Below are 19,226 nucleotides of genomic sequence, written 5' to 3' on the forward strand. Positions count from 1 at the left end.
ATCAAGATAGACTAAGAGGATTTTCCATTGCAGTCCAGCAAACACAGTTTCCATCAGTTTCTCAAATGTTGAGGGGGCATTACACAGTCCGAAGGGCATTACTTGAAATTGAAATAATCCACCCGGCACCACAAAGGCAGACTTGAGTTTGGCATCATCGTCGAGGGGGACCTGCCAATATCCAGCAGCCAGATCTAATGTACAGAAGTATTTCGCACCAGCTAAGTAATCTATGGATTCATCTATTCTTGGAAGAGGAAATGAGTCTTTTACTGTGTGCTTATTCAGCTCTCTGTAGTCGACACAAAACCTCTTGGTTCCGTCTTTCTTCCCTACTCAGACTACTGGTGAGGACCAAGGATTAGAAGAGGGTGTTATAATGCCTCTGTCGAGCATGTCTTGAACTTGTCTCTCAATCTCCTCTCTCTGTCCCATTGGGGGTCGTCTTGGGCGTTGTCGTATTGGTGCTTCACATGAAGTGTGTATGGAGTGTGTAATTCTGTCAGTTCTACCCAGGTCATGATCACCCTTGCTAAACACATCTTGGTAGACAGACAACTTATTCAGTTGTGGGTAATCTGATGTCTCTATGTTGGATTGTGATCTCTCCAGTAGGTCATGTAGAAACTCGGGGACCATTTCACCGTCAGCTGTATTGATCTGTCTTGTGTGAAACATGTCATCACCTGAGCTGATACATGGTATAATGTAATGGTTACATCTTAGTTCACATCTACTGCAGTCAATCAGACACTCTGTCTGTGTTAGCACATCCATACCTAAAATGCCTTCGTTACTAATGTCAGCTACTACAACTTGAACATCTAGACAAGTCTGCCCAATTTGCATTTGCATGGTGGTTGTTCCATACACTGTGATTTCTGCACCATTAGCCTGCTGAAGTTTGATGTGACAGTGCTGCATTTCCCGTTTACTGTCTGTTGTGATCCTGTCATGTACTCTGTTACTAATAATTGTGATCATTGCCCCAGTATCAATCAGGAAATTGACTCCTTCTCCTTCAACGTTGACATTAACAAACATATTATTGCTTGCTTCATTCACTGTACATACAATAGTAGATGAAATGGTAGATTGTGTTTCATTCAACTTTACATCCGTGGGCCTTGTGGGTGGGTGTGGCCATCCCATGGCCCATGGGGATGGCCTTGAGTCGTTTCCCTGTGTTTTGCCTCGATTTGGGCACTCCCTGCTCATGTGACCTTGTTCACGACACTGAAAGCACACAAGCTTGGATTTGTCAAATTTAGTCGTCACTGCCAGTTTCTCAATCATAGCCGTGAGTTGCTGAAGACTTGTCTTTAATTCTTGCATCTCCTTTCTTGTTTTCTCATCCACAGGTGCTGGTTCAACACTGCCGTTCACAGCTCTGATCTGACGGGGTGGCTTGTATTGATCCCTTGCCTTTTCGGACTTCATGAACGATTCAGTCGCAAGTGCTGCTTGAATGGCATCGTCCAGTGTAGTGGCGTGAGCACGAAAGATCCCAGCACGAATTTCTTGCTCCTCTATAGCCTCAGAAAAATGTCCTCTGGCAAGACTCTCTCGCGCATTACTCTCGAGCTCTGGATACGCCAGACTTGTGAGATCCCAAATGGCTTGGCCTAATTCCTGTAGAGATTCATCCTTGTGACGATGCCTCATGCGGAGTTCTACCAAAAAGTTCTCGGCATTCTCGCCAGGTCCAAATCGTCTTTCAAGATGAGCGGCAAGTCTACTGTACGTAATTGGCACTCCTGCTGGGAAGTTGCAGAGCACTTTAAGTGCAGAGCCTTGCAGTCTGGTGGCAAGATACTGTCCAGCTTCCACATCACTCCATCTGTTGAGCTGCCTACAAACTTCGAAGTGGCGCCGATAATCCAGCCACGGCGTCCTGCCTCCGAATTTTTCCGGTAGTACATCCTTGCGGGTTGGTGCACATGGTGAGCGCTAGCTCATCACCTCTGTTGCCTCATGACTGCCGACGTACTGGGAGTTAGCACGAAACCCTTGCGACGTATACACCTGTCGTCGTTCATCAGGGATTGCGTCACCGAAGTCAGCAGCATTTGCAGCAACTTCTGGATCAGCCGAGTCGACTGCCCACCGTTTTTGACTATCATCTTGGCGGTCACCACCCGCTCCCAGATTTAACAGTGCACCTGCCGCGGCACTTTGACTATGCAGGTCCATTTTGACCTGATTTAAGAAATTTATAACTCTCTCTTTCAATTATCTGTTTTGCATCTTAACTTTGTTTCAAATTTGTTTGGTAAGTGTACCTCTTACAATGTAAAAAGGAGTAGATCTCCTTTCTAGGATATATCTACTGTACTGTTCAACTAACATTATAATTAGAAATACAATGCATGTAGTACTTCTTGTACAATACTCTTTGCCTGGTAAAGACAACTTTAGTGGACTGAATCTGCACATGACATTCACCGACTGTCCTGTAACTACAGTACTCTCCTTTGACTGCATTACATGACTTCACTATACTCCAGCCAAACAGACTCTAACTGCTTGCTGAAAACTAGTACAAACCATCATATCAGACTTCATGACCACCTCCTCAGTTAATATTTACCAAAACAATACTTCAACTGTACATTACTACTGCATGTACTGTCATCACTTCGAAACACATCAAATTTTCACAACCAACATCAATTTACTGCATTTAGTAAATACACCATTCATGGATACATTACTAACTGCCAAATTATTACTTACTACTGCCAATATCCAAAACCATTTATCATCTCACCAACATTCTTTCCTTACCTATACTGTAACAGTTTCAACCAATCCTACCAAAATATTCCTGCACTATCTCTAAAATTCTGAATCAATCTTACTGCTGTATTCTTTTTTTTTTACCTCTAAAATTTTTGACTCAATCCCACCTCTGCCACCAAAAAGAAAATGTAACGCGAGAGTGTCCTTTGTCTAAAATTCTGTTTGCTGCCACCACATGGTTTTAGGAGTCATGACCTCCGTGGTCAGTTGACTTGGTGTCAAGCGACCCTAAAGGGCCGTTCACATTGGAGCGGTTTTGCGGCAGCGGCAGCGGCGGCGGTTTGCCGCTAAACTCTGCCGCAGCGGCACGCTGTGCACACTGGAGCGGTTTGCCGCGCGTAATATGCAAATTAGATTGTTGCCCTTGGGCACCTGCAGTTTACTAGTAATCAATTACATAATTATCATGCACATGTATACCGTGAATACATTTCCCATGGATCTGAGAATTTACAAAATCAATTTTCCAAAACGAAACAAACAATAAAGGAAATCAAAGATGCGTAACATGCAAGAAGACTATTGGACAATCAGTACTGGAATCTCAGCTTTTCAACTTTTTGCTTTAAAAAAAAAGAACACTTTCAACACAGACTGTTCAATGAAACTGCAAAGTATTCCTTGAGTTACTGATATTGGTATGCACGCAGAAATTGTTGCATCGGACCACTGCCATATATACTGAGAAGGCGGTACATAAAATGTGTACATCCAACACCTCAATATCTCAAATATGATCTGCGACAGTGGCGTATCTAGGGGGGGGGGGGGGCAAGGGGGGCACGTGCCCCGGGCGCCACTCCTTGGGGACGCAAAAAAAACGGGGGAAAAAAGCGAAGAAGAAGAAAAGAAAGAAGAAGAAGAAGAAGAAAAAAAAAAAAAAACCTCGCCCGGAAGGGGGGGGGGGAGGGAGAATGATGGGGGGGGGGGGCAGAAAATCAAATCAAACAAGATAAAAACAAAACATGATGATGACGCGGACAAAATGACAATGTTTATTGTGAACACACAAGAATTCCATGTTCCGTAAGCTGAAATACAAAAATTTTCGGCGCGCTCGCTGCGCTCGCTGGCCAAATATATATAAAAAAGAAGGTAAGAACAAAACTTGATGATGACGCGGACAAAATGACAATGTCTATTGTGTTCACACATGTCATTTAATATTTAACAGGCAAAATGTTTCACTGAGCAGCGGCTGCAATTTCTTTCGATCTGAAGCGATCGCCAATTGGATCAAAAGGCGCCAACGGTTTCGAACATACGGGGGGAGGGGGGCGCAAAAAACCCCCAAATCAAACAAGATAAGAACAAAACGCAATGATGACGCGGAAATATACAAATTTCGGCTCACTCGCTCGTACTAATTCAGAGTATTTTTTCAAGTCCTCAGTTTGGTGGTATAAATCGTTCATATCTATAAGGCCGTCACTATATCTTGATTAGAATTGTAAGATTTAATAAGCAAAAAATGACAAGAGTTCCATGTTTAGTAAGCTGAAATATAAACATTTTCGGCTCGCTCGCTGCGCTCACTCAAATTTATCAAAAAAAGGAAGAAGAAGATAAGAACAAAACGTGACGACGCGGACAAAATGACAATGTCTATTGTGTTCACACATGTCATTTAATATTTAGCAGGCAAAATGTTTCACTGAGCAGCGACTGCAATTTCTTTCGTTCTGAAGGCGATCGCCGATTGGATCAAAAGAGGACGCCAACGGTTTCGAACATACGGGGGGGGGGGCGCAAAAAAAATCAAAAAAGATAAGAACAAAACGTAATAATGACGCGGAAATATACAAATTTCGGCTTCAGTTTGTTGGTATAAATCGTTATCTATAAGGTCGTCACTATATCTTGATTAGAATTGTAAGATTTAATAAGCAAAAAATGACAAGAATTCCATGTTTTGTACGCTGAAATGCAAAAATTTTCGGCTCGCTCGCTGCGCTCGCTCGCCAAAATTTATCATTATAAAAAAAGAGAGATAAGAACAAAACGTGATGATGACGCAGAAATATACAAATTTCGGCTCACTCGCGCGCACCAATTCAGAGTATTTTTTTAAAGTCCTCAGTTTGTTGGTATAAATCGTTATCTATTAGGCCGTCACTATATCTTGATTAGAATTGTAAGATTTGATAAGCAAAAAATGGCAAGAATTCCATGTTTTGTAAGCTGAAATACAAAAATTTTCGGCTCGCTCGCTGCGCTCGCCAAAATTTATCAAAATTCGCTACATTTAAATCACCCTCAAAAGACCCATTGTAAGTGCTTGAAAAAAGTATATCATGTAGACTTTGTTTAAAGTCCCTACCGGGATGGGGTTGGGGTTGAACACTTTTTCAGAAATTAGGGGCGCAATTTTCGCGCTTGCCCCGGGCGCCGTTTCCCCTTAGATACGCCACTGATCTGCGAATGTCACATTTTCCTTGTTCTTGTTTCATTGTTTGTTTGTTTTTTCTTTCTACAAAATTAGTCAGCATCCAAAGTAATGATATCTTACCTTGTTTCATGTTAACGAGAAAATGACTAGTATTACTTTTTTCTGGTGTCGGTAAAGTAGTCAACTGTATGAAAGATGAGCTCTTAAAAAAAAAGAAAAACCAGCAACATACTTCTTTACTTGTCATTCCAATCTTTTACCATAGAATAATATACCGGTATTATGATATATATATATATATATATATATATATATATATGTATATATTTTACATCATCATGATTGTGTCATTCATTTTCATGTGCATGTTTGTGTAATGATTTTTGTACTTCATAACTCACTTTTCCTACTGCGCCTTGAGCACGTTAGTCATGTGGAATTGGCACATTAAATGTATACTGTATTATTATCATTATTACCGATGAACTCTATATGGATGAAATGTTAATGTTTGATTTGATTTATGTCAGTTCATGCTCTTTTTGGAAGTGTAGTTACAAAGGTGAGGGGATGTTTTAGAGAATATGCCTACCATTCACTCTCCTACTCAAACCTACTAGATCTATAAACGGCCCATAATAAACTCGCCCACATACTGTACTCCCAGCTATGGAAAAACAAGAGTAGCATTTTCACTCTCCACAACATGTGTTTTATATTATGCATGGGGAAGAAATTAATGGCAGTTTTGCATCCTCTTGGAAAAAACAAACAAACAAACAAAAACAAAAACTACACACACACACACACACACACACACACACACGATGTCAGTTTGGATGTCAAATTCATACATCTGCATTACACCATCAAATCTACGCTTTCAGAAATCTGGATAGCATTTTAACAGACAGTCGATTTCCAAGTGAACCACACAACTATTGGGTAAAGTGATTACCAAAAGCCAACTGAGGTCGGTTTTATCTTAAGCAAGTTTTGTGGAATTGCACTAAATCTCTTCTTCGAAATTTAACCACCGAATGAAAACATTAGTTAACAGGAATTTTAACCAACTTATGTCGGTAAATGACAAACATCACTCGAAATACATATCAAGCAATGTACACACACTAATACAAACCACACATGTCAAATTTAGCACTTGAGACACTAATTCAGGACAATTGTTCCAACATACAATCTCATTTGATGTGATCTAATATGGCAGTCTGTTGCAGAAATAAAGTACAGTGTATACATACTGTTAACATTTGTGAAGGGAAGTAATATAACACATTCACATGTAAAATGAAAATTCACAAGATCTGACACTGTATGAGAAACTTTGTAAATCTGAATGGACAGACATGAGTTGTCAAAACAATGCAGTAATGGTAGTATGGTACTGGATTTTATGAATGATTGAAGTACATGTATGATATTTAACACCAATGTAATTTGTATCTTGGACCAATTTTCTATAAGCATATTATTATTCTTATCTCCTACATCTGAAAAAAGAAGAATTAATTCAGTGCAAATTCCTAGCAGAAATGCATACTTTACAACATAAAACAAATCAGTTGTTTACATTTCACTTTCAAACCTCATAAGGACCAATCTTTCTAAGTAATAATAAACAAAAAGTACTTGTATTACATGTACATGGGTCTAGGGCAATTACCCCCTGGGCAATTACCCCGGACCCTTCCCCTGGTTCTAATCCTAATCCTGAACCTAATCCTAACCCTAACCCAAACTCCTAACCCTTGACCTAATCCTAACCCTAATCTTTACTCTAACCTTACCACTAACCAGTATTTAGCCAGGGGGTAATTGCCCTCTGGGGCAATTGCTCGGATACGCATGTACATACATGTAGGACAGGAAAAATATAGGAGAGAATAGGATTGAGAGAAAAGAGCAGTACAGAGTTCATCAAATGAAGTGAGCAAGAAAGAGCGGATACATAGGGGTGGATGAGGCTTGAGATTTACAATGATATGGACATGTATTGAAGTTACAAACACAAACACAAGAAAATCAGGATAAGCAAAGGAATACAACAAAAATGGGCACCTAGGTGCTTACATGGTTCAATTTAGCTAGTCAGATAACAAAATCAAGTAGGAAACAGAATAGCAACATATTACGCATATCCAATGCAATGACCTGTTATGAGTTGTCTGACATCAAATACTAATTTAATGCAAGGAAAGTACAAACTGAGTGTTCAAGATTATACATGTAATGAAAATAATATTCGATGCCATGTCAGCATTCATAGATTTGGGTTTCAAGATAAACTTGAAGCTTTCAAAAATCTGTAGTAACATGCTTCAGGTACACTATAAAGTGCTTGGTCTACTGCTAATCATTTTACTCATTGCCACGCAGCATAATACAATATTGCATCCCTACTCCAAAGTCAAATACACACGTGTGACAGGTATTATGTAGGTACATAGTGAAAAGGTGGAATTTCATCACATTTTTGAATAGTATGTTGGCTACTGGCCTACCTGGGAGCAATGCAAAGAATTCTTGTGTTGTGGACCTGTACATGTATTATGCTATCACATTTCTCCTGAGTCGAGTTCTAACTGCGAAGTGATACGCAATAGCCTGCCTTGTATGATAATCATGAAGAACTTGATCACTTCTTACGAACATACATGAAATTGCGTGGGGTACATCTTCACTACTCAAGTGATACATGAAGGATGCCAGTTGAAGACAATTATATCTTGTGTTTTCAAATTACCATTCACATTATAAATAGACTGAAAGTAGTTTGATCCACAATATCTTGGTTAAATTTTCTATAGATTTTTTTTTTTTCATTACCATGGCAACACATTAATTACATACCACATTTACCTGTAATAGTGGCCACATATGCCAAGTTCTAGGTCAACTCCTGAAAAAGCAAGAGAGTTGTTGTAACTTGGGTTGGAACCAGGTGCAAGCATGGTTAGCAACAATACTGTTGACAGATATTTAGGCCAGGTGAGGTCATTTAGAACTAGTCTCCATGGCAATGTCACAGTTTGGTGCTCTATACATCCCTTGTCAACTTGTACACACTATGTGTGGGCGTGGTGTGTAATAATGGAATTAGCAGCTTTTCACATATTCGATACTTGTCTACATTATCATAAGTAAAACTAACTCCTTGAAAAGTGAATACATGTACATGTTTCAAAGAAGCATTAACCACTAATAGTATCAATATAAAGGTACCTTATCATTCATACATGGTACAGGTGTATAGTCAAAATACAACAATATCCAAATGGCAAATGGCTTGTGAAATAACATGGTCACTGTTATGAGGAGATCACAATTAATGGGTCAGTGCCTATTTCCCTATAACATTGTATGTACTTCTCAAGCAAATGCTGTTTTATTACGCAGATTTGATACGGGAAGGGTGGAGATGATAAATAAATGGTTGCATTATGGTTGACTCTGCAAATTTAGAAAATAAAGGATGGATGCCAAAGTTTCAAATCCTCCTTGTTTGTACAGGAGTCCCTTTTAAAATGGTCTCACCGCCATGCAATGTGGCTAGTAGTTGCGATTTAGAACGAAGATCAACTTGAAGACAAGATCAGCTGCACCCACAATGCCTTGAGGACTGTGCCCTGTGCTCCACAACTGCAGATACATGTACCTGAAGAGGGTATAATTTGCTTTCTCCAATAAGAAGGATGAAGGGCTGTGACTGCGGATGTTCTGTGTCGACCACATATGAGCAGTTAAAACAGTCCTTCCTGGAAGAACAAAAAAGGCAGGCATATATGGAAACAGTGTAAAAAATTTTAAGACATATTAATGTGCACTATTTTCTTATGCCTTTATACACATGATATTTCCAGTAATTTTGTATCATATATTTACTAGCAACTCCAGCAAACTAGGAGCAAGAGTGACCAAGATCAGAAGGTCATTCTTTAAAGCTGAAGATCTACTATGCACATGCAGGAGTGAGTCAAACATGATATCTGGAAACAGGGGACAAAATTGTTTCAGAAGGGAATGGGGAGGTAGTACAGGCCTGTAAGAAAGCTACAGATCACAACAGAACAATTCACAAAATTCTGGCCTTCATGGTGATATTTGTTTGTTTGTTTGTTGTTTGTTTTTTCCCATGTCTAGCTTAATTACAAACCAGAACTGTCTTTGCAAAGAAGTGTAACTTTGTCTTAAGTCAATTTTTTTTTGACCAACCTCCCCCCCCAAAAAAAAAATAGTAAAAAAAAAAAAGTGACAGACAATTTTACATTCAAAGTTATATTTGACATGCATTTTCATGTCCTCCGAAAGTGATTAAATTGGTATGGGCCCATTACTAGACCTAGGCACCTATGGTACACTATAATATACACTATTAAAATGATTGATTGGTCCATGCTGCATATTGTCATACCTGTCAAATGTATGGGATGTTGCCATAAATTATAAAGAAAGAGAAGAATCTACATACATGTACATTTCCTTGAATGAAGGGGCAGGGTAAAGATTAAAAGATGTGCCTTCACAGAAATTTCACTCTTAATTTAAGTTCACTCTTTAGTTCTAGGTGACATACAAAATAATGTACCTGTGTTGTCATTAGAATTATCAGGTACGGTACAATACATGTACCATCACTTCCAAAATAAAGTTGTTGTTTTTTCCTCCCACAGGAGTAAGGTCAAGTTCTGAACAATGGTTATGGTATAAATGTACCTAGAATGTCAATCTTTTGAATAATGCACTTTCAGTAAATCCTGAAAGCTGAAACTCACAGCTTTCCAGTCAATGAGTGAGCTTGCATCAAAGCCTAGTCAGGGATGCAGCCTCCTTTGCATGGTCTTTCTGCATTCGCTGAATAGGAGGGAAGCAGATTCAATCACTCTTTACCTGAGGGTAAATAATATTCATACAAGTGAGGTGTTATACAAATGATGTGATATACATGTACAATGCATTATAACGTTATTTCCTTACATGAATGGGGGAACTTTTTACTCAGCACAAAGAAAATGTAATATAAACAGGTCTCTTTTAAAAAGCACCTTAGCCCTTCACTCCCATAACCAACACCACATGCAGGAATTGATTGCCTGAACTTTTGATATTTGTTTTTTGCTCTTAAATTGCTCATTTTGCAGTACAGTGTAAGTGCTACTAAAATGCCAAGTGCTTCATGAAACTATTCATGAAAATAGACATTTGGTATTGCTACCAACATGAATTAACGCACTGAATTACCTGCAGAACACAATACAGAGGGTCATCTTTCCTACCGAGGAACACAAAGGACTGGCACAGCCTCCCAGAAGAAGTAATGGCTGCTTCAACCCTTGATACAATATGTCAAGGGTCAGCAATTAACCAACCACTGCATCACTAGCATTTAAATTGTATGAATGAGGGTACCACCTATCGGCACCATATGAATTTGCAGCTCATTTATTCCAAAAGTATAAAACAAATTCACCAAAGTTTTTCCTCAAATAAGCTGTAAATACTGCAGTTTCAAATCTTGTGACCGTTCTGTTTATATCCAAATCTCTGTTGTAAAATTATGCAATTTTAGTACGTGCGATGCATTTTCTTTGCGTGGTTGAAAAAGGGTACCTCACAATCTGCACCCCTTCCCTCCATAGGTAATACATGTGAATTTCATAGTCATGTGTTGTTACTGTGTGGATGTGTAATTGAAACGTGTTTAGTTTGTTTTGTTGGCTTGATTTTCGTTTCTTTGTTACTGTTTTCATAGCTATAAAATGGCACTTAATCCCACGCATACCTTTTTGTTCTATACGCAAACAGCCGTGATACGCAGGGTGTCGATGTACCCTGCCGATAGCTGGTACCCTTACCATACATTGAAAAAACCGTCCAAGTCTATTGATTGTGGGAAATGTGGGCATCTTTGGAAAGGCAAGACAAGATAATGCATACGTATGCTTACCAGCTAGACAGTTACAGTTAAAGTGATTTTAAAACATTACCCTTAACTTGGTCAGACTCAGCCTGAGACTCATGAGAGGATTTGATTCACTTTCTAACAAGACAAATCAGTCCTACTTCACTGCCTGTCTGATGATGCGAGACTGAACGCAAGTAAATTCAAGTACCGTAGATTGTCTTTGTCATGCCAATGCCAATGGACAAAGTTGTGGTTATGTGTATGCATTTATACCAGTGCGGTTGCAGTATGGCAGCACAAAAACACCTACGTAGTACATGACCTAGATCTAGGCCTGTATAGAGGCAGAGTCAATGCCCAGAACATACCTAAAGGGCCTAATGCACATTTAGGTCTAGAAACTTTAGACTAGAGTCTAGAACTGTGTCTAACGTTAACAATAACAGTATCAGGCCTAGTGGCTAGGTGTTTCTGTTGTTGTTTTTATTTGAATTTATTTGCCGTTTATTGACCATTTTTTCCCCGTATTAGCTCTAATTAACGCCAATTTTTTACTTATGAATTACTTTCTAATTCAAAAAAATTTTCCCTCTCGGCAGGGCCTATATTATTTTAATTTTATCAACCGTTGTTAGAAATAATTCAAAAATACTCTATGATATCAAATATATCTTAGTCTACTAGCGTAATAGGAAGCATATTGTAACGTTGAATATGTTGTATAGACACCTGCCTACGTAACTTTTTTTTTTTTTTTTTAATGAGGATGTTAGGGCCAGGCCCTACCGCCTGCCTACCGGTATACAATCGACCATATTGTGGTCCATTTATCATATGAGAAGCCCTTCCCATCTATGGACCCATACATTACTGGTCATTAGTAGGTGTGGGACTAGTCGGATAGTAGGAGTGCTCCTACTGGACCTAGTAGTTCTAGATCTACTCTAGACTTCAAGGCTTCAGTACCACGTTGGCAGAATACTCTAGACATAGATACGCGTATATGGGACTGTGATATTGATAGACTGCTTTCTTTCGCTGGCGAGTCTGCGTCTATGGCAAAATACGTGGAAAGTTACAATCTGCAATGTAGCCTCTGCAAGAGAGTGACCGCTGTCAAGGGTCGAAACAAATGGCAAAACCTTGAGAAACCCAAACGAGCAACTTACCATTTAGCCAGATTTCATCACCAATGGTCTCCAATCCGATATTTTCCCCAGGAGTGTTTTTGTGAACATAATTGCGTTTATTGTACAAAAGTTGTCTTTTCTGGACGTCTTCGTTCCGCTCTTCGATCGACGTGTTGTACCTTCGGGAGACTCTTTTTCAAGCTTAAGTTTATGACCCCACCCACATAACAACGTCACGAACTATACTCTATTATGATTGGTCAATAGCAACCTCGCCGCAGCGGCAGACTAGAAAAATCGCTCAGCGGAGCGATTCGAGAAAACCGCTTGCGGTTGCCGCTCTGAAAAGTCACCGCTACCGCTCCAGTGTGAACGGTTGTACATGAACAACACGCGAGGGATTTTTGCGGCACGCCGCTGCCGCTGCCGCTGCCGCAAAACCGCTCCAGTGTGAACGGCCCTTAACAGTGGAGTGAAAGGCTATCTTAGTACGGCTGTGAGCAGGAATAGTTATGTCAGACACTAGGCATGTGATTGGTTGTAACTTGATCTTAGAAAACAGCGTGTGTGTCTAACTGTCATGTTGTGTGCGCATACACTTGACATTCACTACTGCGCATCCAACAGTCCATAATCAGCACACGCGCGCAATATGCAAACCACATCTAAGCACCTCGTGGTCTCACACCACACATGCAGCCAGTGTCAAAGTTCCACGCTACAGGCAGCCGGTTTAAGCCTCACATTGCCACTCCACTACACTAACACTGTAACAAACACCACACTCGGTCTCGCGAGTAGCAAGGTAACATTCAATTGCTTCCGAGCGGGGTTATAATTCGATGGAGAAAGGCATCCGCATCAAGCAGACTTATTGTGATAATTTTACCTACATGTACTTAGACTTCAAACTACAACTGACTTGTTCCTAAGGAGAACATACAGGCTACAATTCACACTACGATACGACTACAGGATACTGGTACAGTACTTCACATCAACACTCACTGGACACTAATCGTGACGCACAGGCAACCAGGTATGTACAAGAACAGTAGTGACAGTAAGAAATTGTAGTTTACAACGTTAGGTTCAGATGTAATAACCTTGATCATTTGTTATTACAGAACTACAGTTAAACTCGCCCAAGTCGACGTCGCATATGTCGAATAATCGCGCAAGTCGATGATTTTAAAAAGTCCCGATTTTTCCCCATTGACTTACGTGTATTAAATCTCTCACAAGTCGAATTTTGTAAGTCGAATACTCGCCTAAGTCGATGAAATTCCAAGAACACTTTCACGGAAAAACCATTGAATTCACTGTGCCTAAGTCGAGTAAGATTTTATTGTGTAATAAATCACTGTCAAAATCACGAGACGCCAGTTTTTGTTTACATAAGACCTAGCCCGACCAGACAGGGAACAAAAAAATGATACTCAAGTATCAAAATTCTCAGCGATCGCATGCGATGGTTGAACCATGGAGGTAGAAAAGAGACTCTTTTTTCTACCTCCATGGTTGAACTGTCTTCGTGTTTGGAGGTCCGCTGGTACAGCCCTGTCGCGCTACGTACGTACAGCGACTGGGCTCTGTATAGTCTGTGACAAGTGTATGTTTTGCAGTCTGCGCTGTGCAGTGGAGTGGTATGGATGAAGCTGCTGAGTTTTCAAAGCGGAAAGTAGGGGGAAAGTTACGGGTACGGGTAAATCAGAATTACACCTCTACACGCATTTCAAGCCACGGTATGGTAAACTGGGAGCAATCACTGCTCAAGTATCGTTCATATTCACTGCCCCAAGGTTTAACAAGGGTGTAAAGTAATGGGACCTGTGCCAATACTAATGCACTGTCCATGCAAAGTTAGCCCCGGCACTGCCGGGCGACCCGTGCTGCGGCACACCTCTCCAGCTCTCGGCTCCAGAGTAGACAACATACATGTACATTATACATGTACGTGTGGTGTAACTGTAAGTCGATTTTTTTCGACTTACGCACAAGTGGAAAATCGCCTAAGTCGATGTGTTTTGCACAGTCCCGAGAAGATCGACTTATGCGAGTTTAACTGTATTTACAAGGCATTTGGTCTTTGGAAACCATAGTAATATGCAATTCAAACAAACTCTTTTACACTTTGTACATTGTAATTGTATGTGTATCTCAGTCCATTTAACGTTAACGTTAGAGTTCTAACTTCATCCGTTCTACAATATGTAGATATACTGGTGGTACTTCTATGGCTCTGTACTGACTGTAACAAAAGAGAAAAGAAAAGCTAAGTGCAGACATTTTGTTTAAGAATTGGAAAGGTTACCGTGGGACTAAGTATCTTCACATAAGACTAAGTATGTAGTAAACCCACACACACAATTCTGTTGCCTACTATTATGAATATTAGAGTTTATTTTAACAGTAGCTATCCTATCGTTTAGAGCAATGCTTAGATTCTATATTTGTGACATTTAACAACCGTTCTTTCCATCCTTCATTACGTTCTTATCCACAACCATAACCTTGCTCCGAGCAGGCCCCTTATGTACTCTCTCGGTCTTCCAAACCTCCTACCTAGTTAATATGACAGTGTCTCTACCTCAGATCCCCAAACGTCCTCCATGTCCTCATGCCAGCAATCAAACATTAACCACTCTCCAGTATAAAAACATTCTTCTTCCCAATCCGTTCCTCTGCACCCTACGGCGGGCTTTCATGGCCTTTTCCACCCCAATTACTATTACCTAACATGGTCACTGGTTTGGTGCCACACAGTGCCACTTAGAAGACATAGCAATTTACACACGTTCGCTTATAGTTACTGGCCTCAAGATTCTATCTCTTGGCAACTATGACAGGTAGATTCTTCTCATAAAAACAACTGTCTGTGTTTTTTCAACCTGTTCCATAACTTTCAAGAACATTTGAGTAACTATGAGAATTTATATTTTCAACATTGGCATCTAGTACAATCCTCACATAGAAATGTGAACCATCACTACAAAAGTGAACCACTCTCCTTAATGCCAAGTGAAGTATATCAATCATTCTATCGGGGGGGGGGGGAATGGGGAACAACGGCAGGCAAAAGGTCCAAATTCTCCAACTGACATGGTGACTGGAAACCAGGCTAGTTCAGATCCTCTTGCTTGCCAGACTCCAGCCTAGATGCAGGAATGATACTAAGATCACATTCACAAGTGGATGAAGAATACAAGTTATGCCTATTCGGCAAGTAAACACCAGGCTCTGTATTGTTAACGCCATGTACCATCTTTCGACTGTGCTTGTTCAGCACGAAAACTGTTATCCTTGTGCAGGATTTCCATTCCAGATGGGTTGACAATACTCAGGAGTCAGAGTTGAAAAGGGGGGGGGGGGGTAAGGGTAGAAAGAGGGGGGGGGGGGGAGGTGTACATACATGTACCTGTACTTGCACAAGCATCAATACTGCTGAACCGTGCTAACTTATATCAAGGGAAGATGCATTGTAATGCATCCATACATGCTATACTTGCATGTATACACATCCTTTGGATACAATCGTTATTCATGCCTTTATAACATACTGACTTCTGCTATAGATTCCTATAACACACATTCGTTCCATAGTAATCTTGCCACAATACCTGGACTTATACTTCATAACCTGTCTATACCAATGTACTGTATGGTAACCATGCCAAAGAATACCAACTTAAAGGACAAGTTCACCTTCATAAACACAAGGATTGAGAGAATGTAGCAATATTAGTAGAACACATCATTGAAAGTTTGAGGAAAATCAGACAATCCGTTCAAAAGTTGTGAATTTTTGAAGTTTTTGTGCAGTAACCGCTGGATGAGAAGACTACTGCAGTGTGTAATGTCACATGCGTACAACAATATAAGGACAATATAAAGAGAATTTCACAAAATATCATCTTTTGAAAAAAGTACACATTCCCTTGACTCGTTACCGACATATGTTATGGGTAATATTATTCCCCCTGCCTTTAGAAAGCGGCAAGTCAAGTGCTCTTTTATTATGCGAAAAAAGTGAAAATATGTTGAATTTTCTTTACATTTTCTTTATACGGTTGTACGCATATGACATTACAAGCTGTAGTAGTCTCCTCACCCAGCGGCTCCAACACAAATATTTTAAAAATTCATAACTTTTGCATCGATTGTCCAATTTTCCTCAAACTTTCACTGATGTGTTCTACTAATATTGCTGCATTCTCTCAATCCTTATGTTTATGAAGGTGAACTTGTCCTTTAACCAGTACAGTAGATTCAATTGTACATCACTTGTTTCCTATTGAGGTACGCTTTACCACTTCTAACTAAGTTCTTAATGTATGGCAAAGTTCTGTGAATTGGTATTACATAATGAATGGATGATTTACCAAGACCACAAAAATGTTTCTTTTCTGCATTCCAATTCAAAAGTATCAAAATTCATATCTACTGAAGATGAGCCAATGTAATTGTATCGTGAAAAGTTATTAATGTGTTGAAAATCCGTAGTCATAGAGAGAGTCCAAAAAGTCAAGAATATTCTAATAAATCTATCCATGTTCCCCTATCTTGGGATCCCCGGATCCCAAATTTGCACCTCTTTTTGCCCTCTTCTGTTGTCTCTCCTCGGTCTCATCTAATATAAACAGTAAATGAATTGAATCATGAGACAATAAAGCAAACGACTGAATACAGTATCTCCATCTTGGTCTATATCTTCTATCTGTCTAAGTTGTTACACTTTGGTCACTTTACTATTGAACTCCTTCTATACCATCATTGTCAACAATCATTCTCAATTATCAACAACATTTAATATCATTAAACCAGATACATCAATCACTGACATATAATATGACATAGCTCTATGAGGCATAAAAGAAAGCAAGTGAGACTTACAGTGATGGAGGTTGAGGACGATTGATGAGAGAACTGGTGTGACTAAAGAAGTGATGCTGATGAGAGTGCTCGCAGAAGTGAATTTCCCGAAAAGTGACGAATTAATTGGTTGGTGGTGGTGTTTATTGGCGCTTTTCAATCAATCTGATTATCTGCGCCACGTCTTCTCTATGCTATAGTAGGAGTCCATGAAAGAGTCTGAGCTCAGTTCGGTTTTGATCACGTCACACTCACTCTGTTCCAGGTTTCGGCTCACCTGTCAAGTGGCAGTGTGTGAGATCAATTTCCCTCCACCGTTAATAGTGCAGTTTGTGCAGTGCATCTATATACAAATACATATAAATACTCTTTTGTGTGTGTGTATTTTTTAACAAAACATACGAGCACACAAGGTGTGCGTATTGCTAGTGAATACTAACAATATCAATAATAATCAATCTTTATAAACGCTTTGTATTTTTTAAATGCACACACAAAGCCCTAAAATTATCTTCTATACTAACCTTCATTATATTTCTAATATTCAATACATTTATTTTCAACATTTTTTTGCATCAATTTTCTTTCATTTTTATACTGTTTACATTCCAATAAATAATGTTCTATTGTTTCTAATACTTGACATGAATCACATAATCCATTTTCGTGACAATTAATATCATAAAGATAATAATTCAGCCTACATTTTCCCAGACGAATTAGGGTACTAACACTTCTTCCTTTCTACTCATTCCTTGTAACTGTATTCCCTTAGATATCTGTGACTGTATTCCGAAGAAATCTCTTCCTCTCTCTGATGTTTCCCATTCTGTTTGCCAAATATTTCTATAATACGACACCATAATTATATTTGGTAAGTTCTTGTCTCGTATGAGCAATATCCACATTTATATTTTCTTTAAAAGACCCCCTTTTTGCTAAATTATCAGCTATTTCATTACCTTTCACTCCTCTATGAGAGGGTATCCATTCAAAATGTACATCTATATCCTGTAATTGTAAACATTTCAATTTCTCTAAAATTTCTACAACTAAAACATTAGTACATTGTATATAGAGAACAAATTTTCTAGCGCCTGTAAAGCAGCTAGAGAATCAGTTAAAATAACAACTGAAATACAACGAAAATTCTCTAACCATTCTAATGCCATTATAATTGCAGTTAATTCTGCTCTCATAATACATATTGAAGGTAATCTAAAAACTTTACCTATATCATACTGATCAACATAAAAAGCAGCACCAGTATTGTTGTCTTGCCTTGATCTATCTGTGTATACCGAGTATTTTCAAATACCCTTTCCATCTTATTAATAATCTTTCTTCTACATAATTTGCTACCTCTATCTCAGTATCACTTCTTTTCCTGTTATCAAAAATAAAATATGATATTCTCGGAGGTACATAATACCAGTACGGTTCTTTTAATATACAATCATAAATTTGTTCAACTTTTGTATTCAAAGTACATGCCCTCATAACAAGCGGGCCTTGACCTGTTTTCCAATGAAATCGATCGTAATACCAACATGGCTGTAATATTTCAACTGTAGAATGCCGTTTCCTTTCAAATTTACAGACATTAAATAAAATCTATACTTATCAACAAATAAACTTCTGCGAAATTTTAAGGGCATCTCTCCACACCCACTTGTAAAGCTTCAAGAGATGTCTTACGCACTGCACCAGTAACTATTCTCAAAGCCTGATATTGAATACAATCAAGTTTACGTTTAGTGCTACTACTTGCAGCATCATACAATTCACATCCATAATCTGAAATTGATCTTATCAATCCTTTATATACCGTCAGTAATATTTGTCCATTATTGCCCCATGGTGTACCAGCAACACATCTCATCAAATTCAATCAATTAAGCTTCCCGCCGGCGTGTTTTTTTTTAGACGGCGCAGATTGGGGACCCTAAAAATCTATTGGGGACCCTATCCCTAAACCTAACCCTAATCCTAACCCTAACCATCAAACCCTAACCCTAACCCTAACCCTAACCCTAACCCCAACCCTAACCCTAACCCTAACCCTAACCAAAAACCCTAACCCAACGTATTTCCCATAGGTTTAACACGC

The 19,226-nt window shown here is 39.2% G+C and overlaps 1 protein-coding gene across 1 annotated transcript; it reads right to left on the minus strand.

The window, feature by feature from the left end:
- Nucleotides 1-336: 336 nt before the first annotated feature.
- Nucleotides 337-984, minus strand: LOC139716254 (uncharacterized). The gene has a single exon (XM_071627821.1). The coding sequence runs from the start codon at nt 982-984 to the stop codon at nt 337-339; it is 648 nt and encodes a 215-aa protein (XP_071483922.1).
- Between the last annotated feature and the right edge of the window lie 18,242 nt (nt 985-19,226).

Source organism: Diadema antillarum, unplaced genomic scaffold (genome assembly GCF_040938485.1).
Source record: "Diadema antillarum isolate AM-2024a unplaced genomic scaffold, OU_Dant_1.0 scf00000063, whole genome shotgun sequence".
NCBI classification, from domain to species: Eukaryota; Metazoa; Echinodermata; class Echinoidea; order Diadematoida; family Diadematidae; genus Diadema; species Diadema antillarum.

Excerpts from the sequence above, each read along its gene's own strand:
- LOC139716254 (XM_071627821.1), bottom strand. The coding sequence starts at position 984 with ATGATCACAATTATTAGTAACAGAGTACATGACAGGATCACAACAGAC.